The sequence below is a fragment of the Lineus longissimus genome, chromosome 15 (genome assembly GCF_910592395.1).
Source record: "Lineus longissimus chromosome 15, tnLinLong1.2, whole genome shotgun sequence".
Lineage (NCBI taxonomy): Eukaryota > Metazoa > Nemertea > Pilidiophora > Heteronemertea > Lineidae > Lineus > Lineus longissimus.
The window spans coordinates 3,310,912-3,320,917 of NC_088322.1; the positions used below are offsets into that span (position 1 = coordinate 3,310,912).

The 10,006-nt window shown below is 42.8% G+C and overlaps 1 protein-coding gene across 1 annotated transcript; it reads left to right on the forward strand.

The window, feature by feature from the left end:
* Positions 1–2,292: 2,292 nt before the first annotated feature.
* On the forward strand, positions 2,293–2,853 carry LOC135499345 (putative nuclease HARBI1). Its single transcript, XM_064790090.1, has one exon. The coding sequence runs from the start codon at positions 2,293–2,295 to the stop codon at positions 2,851–2,853; it is 561 nt and encodes a 186-aa protein (XP_064646160.1).
* Positions 2,854–10,006: the final 7,153 nt, after the last annotated feature.

Sequence of the window (10,006 nt, forward strand, 5' to 3'; positions counted from 1 at the left end):
CACAATACATATATTCTCTAATGCCATGTTTAAACTGCACATTTGCGAGTGACCCTTAATATCTATTTCCTCAAACTTACCATCCTTACTAAGACATCGCCATCGTGTTTTCCAGCGTCCGAACGCACATTCTATCTTTTGTCGTATTCTCCGATGATAGATGTTAAATCTTCGTTCCGCATCATCCTGGGGGTATCAAACTGGTGTAAGTAGATACGGTCTGAGGGGATAGCCTCTGTCTCCAAGTAAATACCCATTCCATGGAAATGGCACATTTTCCTCCAGAAGATCATGTAACCCCGAGTGGGCCCAAATGAAAGCATCGTGTGTTGCGCCTGGCCAACGAGCCACGATATTGGTAAACCGGAGGTCATATGTGCAAACACCTTGCACATTAATCGCGTGGTACCCCCTCCGACACACATAGGCTTCTTCATTTATTGATGGACATTTGATCTGGACTAAACTTCCATCAACTCAACCGAGAACATTTGGTATCCTGTGTCTGTCGCCAAGGAACCCTTCCATGATGTCTTGCCGAGATGCCTGATCTTCTGGAAATGATATGAAGTACCTTGCTCTTCTTTGTATTGCTGCCGAGACCCTCTCCACTATACGTGATATAGTGGGCTGGCTTAGCCCAACAGTGTCCCCATTAAGCAGTTGGAATGTCCCTGAGGCGAAAAATCTGATGGTGCTCAATATTTGCAAGTCCGCCGGTACAGCGTGGTTCCTCCTTGTTGGGTGTGATACATCATCTTCTAGTAGATTTATCACTTCTAATAAAACTGGGCGAGGCATCCGATATCTCTGTAACAGATCAATGTCATCATAGGCATCCAGGGGATGTAGTCTGTCTCGGAAAAGTCTTTGTCGTCGCCAGGCACGTCGATGGTTTTCTTCGGCTGCCATCAGTTCTCCTGCCATCGTGTCGAAATGAATGGCAAACACTGAACACTAGGCCTACTATTTACGTCTAGTCGCGACCACACGTAAAGTTGCGAGGGCGCTATGTCGTGAACCTCAAGTTACGTGGCTGTTAAGTAACCACGCAACTTCGAAAGAAGACGGATTCAATCAAGCGTTGCGCTTCCCATGTAAACTCCAATGCATTTTGTAATCTAAGAGTTGTTCTTAGGCCTACTCTTACGAGGATGCCGTAAGTTGTGTTTGCGGGTATGATTAGGGTGACATCTTAGAGGGCCTTTATGAATACGACCCGGCCTAGGTAATGGCGAAGTCTGTCTCATGGTTTCATTTCCACAACTGAAGTTTATTCTCACTAAGATACATGATACAAGTCCTGAACTCACCACCCCGTGGCCCCTGGGTCAATCTAAGCCAGATGGAGCTTCTGGCAACCGAGTGTGTTTACAAGATGATTTTCCGACAAGAAGGAAGGATCCACGTTTTCTTTCACATGATGACATCAAGCGAGTTGTTTCCTTTATTGAGAACTATGCCGAGGACCATGCCATTGTGTTGCCTGGCCGGATCCCTGGATTCAAGAATTTCCGAATGAAGCTTCTACCTTCAAGTGGTGATGATGTTTATAAATACAGAGAGGCTATTCTTATAACAAAGTTTTGTCTGGATTTCAAAGTCATTCTCCTGTAGTTGTTATATTTATGTGTAATAGATAATTGTGAAGTATTACGATTATTTCATTCTGATGATTGGGAAGAATTTTTTTGCAACACCGTTTTGTGTATAAAATGTACTATGGCGTTCATTTGCATTCTTTGCCATTCCATTCTCCTATCATTTTTTTGAAATATTTGAAATTTTCACTGGTTTGGATGCATCTTGGCAAATCATTCCATAGTTGGGATCCGAAAGAACTAAAACTCTTTTTGCCATAAGTGATTCCCTTAAAATCGGGTAAGGTAACATTTACTTTACGGAGATTATGGCCTTCTTTTATGGGTTTAATTAGGTTTTCCAGGTATGGTGGGCACTGTTTTGAAATGATTTTAAAATCTCCAGGGCTATCTGCCTCTGTCTTTCGAGTTGCAAAGAGACGGACTTGTCGATATTTAATAAATCTGTATAGTTACTATTATAGTCCAGGGGCCTTATTCACAAAGGCCACTAAGCGCCCGAGTCTAACTTATGTCTCTCTGGAGTCGCTCATAGTACTTTTGCGCCCTATTCACGAAACCTGCGTAACTTTACGTAAAGTGTTTTAAGTCTTACTTAATTGCGTGACCTAAACAGCAGGCGTAAGCCATGCGAATCTTTTCAATGGTTATTCTGGGCGGGCATTACTCAGAGTACTCAACGTCTTGAGATATGGCAGCCGTGTATTTCGCTTTGGAAGAGGAGAATCGGCGGGCACTACGTCGGGAACGCGTCTTTCGCGACCGTCTGCATCCTTTTGACGTCTATGATGACGTCGACTTAATCAAACGATATCGGATGCCAAGGCCGGTGCTGATGCAGGTTGTTGACTTATTGCATGAGGATGTCGCGCATCCCACGAGTCGTTCACATGCAGTGCCAGCATCCTTGCAAGTGCTCAGCGCAATTCGATACTATGCTACAGGGACCTTTCAGTTAGTTGATGGCGATACCGTGAATCTTAGCCAGCCAACTATATCTCGCATCGTGACACGAGTTACTGACGCTTTGGCTAGCAGAGCAAGAGATTTTATCAAGTTTCCGCTCGATGACGCTTCTCTGGATGCGATAAAGGAGGGATTTTACACAGACCGGCACCGGATGCCAAATGTGGTTGGCGTGGTAGACGGCAGCTTAGTTCAAATCAAAGCTCCTTCTGTCAACGAGCCGGCAAATGTTTGTCGAAAGGGCTTCCATGCCATCAATGTTCAAGGAATTGCACCAACGATTTGAAGTTTACTGGTATAGTTTCGTCTTGGCCTGGCAGTACCCATGATGCATTTATTTGGGCAAACTGTGGATTAAACCGGATGCTGCAGAGAGGAGCAGTAAACAATGGATTCTTACTTGGAGACAAAGCTTACCCATTGCGCCCTTGGCTGCTGACTCCCGTTCGTAGGCCAGTGACGAATTCTGAACGTCGTTACAACCGTCACCATCAAAGAGCAAGACAGAGGATTGAGGCAACTTTTGGTAGATGGAAGACAAGATGGCTTTGCCTGAGCAAGGATGGTAATTAAGCTCATATACCTTCATAGTTGATGGTTCCCAATGTTATTACCACTTTAGGCAAGGCCACACCCCAACAAGGGTGGTAAATTCATAATGTTTATCTAATCGTTCCTTACTTTTTTTACCACTTCATGCCTGGCCACACCCCAACTCTACACGTCTTTTTCAGAATGTCACAAATTTCACAGACTCACAATAATACTTCATGCAACTTTCAGGTGGGGCACTCACTCTAAAGCCAGAGAAGTGCTGCAAAGTAATCGTTGCAACTGCAGTGCTACACAACATATGCGAGGAGCGTGGCGTCCCTCTTCATCCTGACGAACCGGTGAATAATGAAGACGCCCAACACTCAGACGATGATGAACTTCTTGGTGATGAAGACGATGGAGATGGTCAAAGAAGGAGGACCGCACTAATCCAGCAACATTTCTGAACTTAGGAAAACAGCAAGACACTATACAAGGTGAGTTCAAAATAAATATACAACATTTTATTCCTGTTCTTGAATCTGTCGGATGCAACAAAGGTCTTCGTTATATCCAAATCACATGGTAGAAAAGGTCAAGGAAGAAAGACCGCACAAATCCAGGAAGACTTCTAACCTTTAAGGGTTTGATATAGACACCACCATTTTGGCTAGAACGTGAAATCTTGGAGCAATTAGATCTTGTTCAAAATGAAGTGAATGCAAATTTCAAGGATGGTATGCAGTTCCTTTTTGTCCAGGGAACTGCATAACAGCCTTGAAATTGGTATTAACTGCATTTTGAATGAGTTCTAGTTGCTCCAAGAGTTCAAGCTCTAGCCAAAATGGCGGTGCCTGTAGCCAACCCTTAAGAAAAAAATAATTAGGTAAGGTCGGCATGACCGAAAAACAGTAATCTGTATCAACAAAAAGTTTAATTCATCGATTTAGAGTCTATTTAAAGATGTCAAATACGTTGTCATGATGCTTCATAGTGTCACGGGCAAGTTCAACTTCAAGACGCTTCTTCTGGAGGTTGACAATCTCTTGTAGAAGAAGATGGTTTTTCTTTTCAATTCCAAGTCGTTCTCGTTCTATTTCTAGGCGTTGTTTTTCAACATCCAGCAACTCGCTTGATGGTTTCGTAAGGGAAGCCTGCTGACGTGGAGGAGTCGTTGGAGTGGACTTCGTTGCAGCTGATCTGGACGCAGCCATTGCACCTTTGGTCGGTGCACTTTTGGGAGTCTTCGATGGACTGGAAAAATATACCGGTACATCATTAACTGTAATTCTTCTGTCCATATGAATAAATGTATTCTGGAATACCATTTAAACGTGTTTTTTTACATCTTAGATATCTGTGAATGGACATCAGCTTATAACAAAATCATGGCTATAGCTTTCGGATAAATATGCCTACCTGACGAAGAATCTCGGCGTAGTGTATAAACCGGACATGTCTTTTTGCTGTTTACGGCGGACTGACGTCTCTGTTCCTCGGCATTCCTTGGAAATTGTTGCACGATTTTTCCGGGAGGCCGGCGATGCTGGCGGAGTTGGCGATCTGGGGCTGCACCGCGTCTTTTTCCGGACCTTCAATGGTAGTGGCGGCGATCCTTTCCAGTTCCAAGTTGGCGATGATGGGTTTGGATCTGGGGAAGGAAGTTCACCATCGCTTTCGCTTTCAAATGCTCCTGGCGAGTGAGGGCCACGTCCACAGGATACCTGAAACAATTGAACCTTGCATTGAGATACGATCACCACGAAGAATATGTTGCCTAAAAACCCTAGTAATCTTTAACTGCATTGGCCACTCAGTAAAAATCTCATAAGAGACATCATGATGATATGGTCAAAGCAGCCATTAGAAATAGCTTATCATAGAATAGAATGGTATTTTCTTGGCACTCGTGTAGTTTTACCTAGATCTCATCTGCGAGATGAACACACGAACAGAATGTTCCAATACGAAAACCTAAGATACAAATGCTGTGAAAATAGTGGTGGACATACCTTTGATGCTCTAGAGACAGATACAGATTTCTCTGTGTCAATCCCGCCTTCTATCCCGTAAACAAGATCCTCGCCGAGTAGGCCCCACTATCAGATTTTCGAGTTCGGTGAGTGGTTGACAACCCTGGCTTTCCTCTTCCGATAATGGCACGTTTCCAGTATCATTCGAAATTCCCATCAGCTTGTTTGCTTTCCTTTTCGCCTTTAGTTTTAAGTCATCCCATTTTTTGTGGAAGGCCTCCGGTTTCCTCACCACATCTGAAACTGCATTCACCCGACGGGCGATTTCACTCCAGACTTTCGTTTTCTTTTCACATGAGACAGTGTCGTTGAGTTTGTTTGTAATAATCACATACATGTAGTTGGCCTCTACCAAATCAACCAATTTTGCTATCTCCTTGGCAGTAAAATTAGCCCCTCGAGCTCGTTTCGCATCCGACATTGTGAAATGCAGAAATCATATGTCTGCATGCTCCCCAGATTACGCTTATATAGTTAAATATTATTACATCAGTAGATCGTCACGGTCAATACATGGCACATTCAACATACGTGCGACTCAGTTACGCATTACACAAGATAGGCTTGTGCGGGCTTCGTGAATCAGGTGTAAGTGATCCATAACATTTGCGCAAAATTATGTTACGCATAACTTAGGCATGCATAAAAAGATGGTTTTACGGGACCTTTGTGAATAAGGCCCCTGGTGTACATGCTTGAGTGCCCTGAAGTCTAATTTCTCAAGCTTTTTAGTGTTTTTTTCGCTGCAGAAGTGCCAGATAACTGGACAAAAGTTAAGATTGGAAGAGATAAAAGATTGGTAAATAACTTTGCGACAATTAAATGGCAGATGCTTGCCAATACGTTTTAGGATGTTAATCTGTCGGGCTGCTTTGCTACACAGGTTTGAAATATGGGTATCATAGTTCAACAGGTCATCGATGGTTACACAAAGTAATTTTACATTATCAGTACATTCAATGTCGACACCCTGGATGCTGAAAGTAGGCTTCCGGTTGCGGGTCTTTTTGCCCACTGCTAGGCCTTGGAATTTGCCTGGGTTGGCCTCCATTTGGTTTTCTGTGAACCAGTCAACCAGTACACTACATTCAGCCTCCAGGGTTCGTTTCATGACAGTAAAATCTTTGTTCGAGTAGGATAGAGTGTTGTCGTCTGCTATCAGGTTGCTATCATTGATAAAATAGAAAATATCAATTATAAAAATGTTGAATAAGATGGGGCCTGCTATGGATCCCTGAGGTACACCTTTGGACATTGGGAGAGGGGAACTTTGGGCGTTTCCCATCTTTACACTTTGCTTCCTGTCCGAGAGGTAACTACAAATTAATGAAACAGCAGGTTCAGAGAGGCCATATGCACGCAGTTTTTCTAATAATAGTTTGTGAGGAAGACAGTCGAAGGCCTTCGATAGGTCCATCAGAATCGCACCAACAAAATGACCACGATCGCGTGCCCCCTCCAATCCTCCGTCAGGGCCAGAAGAGCAGATTGGCAACTGTAGCCATTACGGTATGCTGATAAAGAAGGATGGAAAAGGCCCCGAAAGTGATAATTCAGCTGGTCGACCATGGCCCACTCAAAGACCTTCGACCGGATTGGTAATACACTCACAGGACGGTAGTATTTCTTTTGAAGAGGGTCCTCTTTCTTAAAAATAGGAGTGACCCTGGCGCTTTTCATTTCACTTGGGAAACTGCTTTCAGTGAGCATTCTATTTATTGTCTTCGTTAAGTGAGCCGAAAAGGCCGGTTTGATTATCTTTAGCATCCTTGCGGAAATATTGTCCAGTCCAGTCGCCTTTTGGTTGCTGATACGGGATATGTATTTGTCCACCTGCTCAATCGAGACAGGTTTGAAAGTGAATGGTTGAGGATTTGGCACATTCTGTTTGATTTTTTGGACGCTAGCGTGACCTTTGACTTCGTTATCACTGAGGTCCTTACCGATGTCCTTTGCCACTTTAGAGAAATGGTCATTGAAAATATCACAGACGGCGATTTGATAAGATACAACACTGCCATTCTCCAATAAACAGATGTCCTGACCACCCCCAGAGCCCCTGCTGAGAAAAGGCTTGATGGTGGGCCAGAAGTCCTTGGACTGTGGCCCACCAGCACACCTTTCAAAGAAGTAGTCTCGGATGGCTTGTCTTTTCATGGATGTCACTTTATTACGCTGAGTTCTAAACGTGTTCCAGTTTTGTTTCATTCTGGGATTTTCGAACTTTCGTCTGAGTCTTTTCTTATAGTTTATTTCACGACGTAGTTCCCCGTTCATATAGGGTGCCTTTGTCGGCCTCTGTTTTCGTTCCTTGACAAGGGCGTGTTCATCTATGATATCGGTTAGCAACTTTTCTTGCATCCAACAGGTGTCGTCGATGTCGTCGAAAAGCTCGGCGACATGCAGGGGTGCATTCTCGATATCACGGATCAGCTCTGCCTCATCAAGGCCTTTATAACTGCGGTACAGGATTTTACCCTTCGGCTTTGGTTTCAGAGTACATGTATTTTTCATGACACAGGCAACTAAGCGGTGCACATCACTCAGTCCTGTGTCACACACGAGCGTTTTGTTGAAAGTTCTCGGGCGATTTGTGAGGATCACATCGACAGACGATGGATCATTGTTTTTAGTGAAGCATGTTGCTTCCTTAATCAGATTTTTTCAGATCGAAAATATCACACAATTCGATCAAAGGAGCACTTTTCACCTTGCACAACATGTCGAAGTTTAGGTCACCGATGAGCATGACGTTACTGAAATTGCTGAATGCTGCATTGAGGACTTTTGTGGTCTTTTCCAGGAAAGGTTTAGGACGACTGGACGGTGGCCTATAGTTGGCCATTAGCATCCATTTCGTCTCGCCTATCTGGAGTTCCATATGTATGGCTTCGATGTCATCAGGTTCTGATTGTTTTAGCCTTCGAGATGGAATGTCACAGCTTACGTAAGCCATGATCCCTCCGCCATCTCTATTCCGGTCGTTCCTGAAGAGTTTATATCCGTCCACGTTTAAAGTGGCGTCGGAGAAAGAATCATCCAGTTTTGATTCGCCGATTACGAAAATGTCAACTAGCTTTTGATACAGCATATCCGTCGCCAGGACGTGTTTATGTTCAGATGTGCGACTATTATGTTTTTCGGAAATTTCTTCCGAAGCTGAACAAGTTCGTCTAGGTAGTTTGTTGTATCTGGTTCTCCGTTTTGCCCTGCCCCTGGTGGTGCACATATTGGGCATACGAATCCGAGAGCCTCGTTCTCTTGGTGGTTCTTGTACAATACAGGGTCCATTCCCATGCATCTACAGTGTATCCATGAGTCGCATTTGTCGCATTGTACACCTTTTTGGTTGGACCTTACACCCTTAGTGCAAATGCCACAAGGGTTTGAAATTTGTCTCGGTCCTGGGTTAACCTCTAGGTCGCCTGATAGAAGAAGTGTGAGCACGAAGAAAAGATGAGACAAGACCACAATTGATTTTTTAAGCCTCTTAGCAGTTTAATTGTCAATGTTTGACCGCGACGCATCAAATACTGCGTGCGGTTGTGAATCTGAAATTTAGATTATGTTATTCCGGACAGTCGGGCAAGTAAATGGTGAAAAATAAACTGGTGATTGACCACGGAAATTTTTTGATAATCGACAAATTAGACAGACTTTGATATTTCCACTCTTTTCAGCCAACTGGCAGAAAAAACTCAAAACACGCCCCCTATTACCCAATTAGCAAAATTCGAAATTAATTTTTTCATCAAATAATTTCTTTATATCTGTAGACTTGCCACAGCAAATATTTTTTCAATACCTCTCCAAATATGTACTTGAGAGTTAAAAACATGCACTCGTCTAATTGATAGGCCTCGACCCTCCAACGTATGAATATTCATTAGTGGTCTTGTCTCAGATGAGACAAGACCACAATTGATTTTTTAAGCCTTTCAGCAGTTAAATTGTCAATGTTTGACCGCGACGCATCAAATACTGCGTTCGGTTGTGAATCTGAAATTTAGATTATGTTATTCTGGTCAGTCGGGCAAGTAAATGGTGAAAAATAAACTGGTGATTGACAGCGGAAATTTTTTGATAATCGACAAATTAGACAGACTTTGATATTTCCACTCTTTTCAGCCAACTGGCAGAAACAACTCAAAACACGCCCCCTATTACCCAATTAGCAAAATTCGAAATTAATTTTTTCATCAAATAATTTCTTTATATCTGTAGACTTGCCACAACAAATATTTTTTCAATACCTCTCCAAATATGTACTTGAGAGTTAAAAACATGCACTCGTCTAATTGATAGGCCTCGACCCTCCAACCTATGAATATTCATTAGTGGTCTTGTCTCAATGAAGGTACATTTCAGGGGTTAACATTTTGAGAATTTTTTCAAACTAATGTAGATGACATCCCACAACTCTCCAACAAAGGAAAGTCATATCTGGAGATTTTTGGAGAAATGAGAGACATTTCAAAGAGTGGTACAACTGTGCCAAAGCGACGAAAGAGGACAAAATCGACAAAAAGTCATGATTTTGCAGCCAACAGCACCAAATTCAAAGACCTGCCCTGGCCAGAATAAGCAAGCTATGGAGCTGAAAATGTAGGATGTGATTTAGGAATATCTTTGCTGCTTAGGGCACAACTTTCAGAATCAAGGCCTAAGTAGTTTCAAAGAAATTACAAAATGAATGGCAACACAACAAGACTTGTAAAAATGAAACCGAACTTAGACCGGGGTTAGGTTGACTCTTATTTGGGTCAAATTAAGTTTTTTTCTCATTATTTTAGCTTGTTTTGACCTTAAATCATCAGCAATACAATATTCTAAATGAATTGGAGTGATTTGAGCACATTCAAATTTTTCACT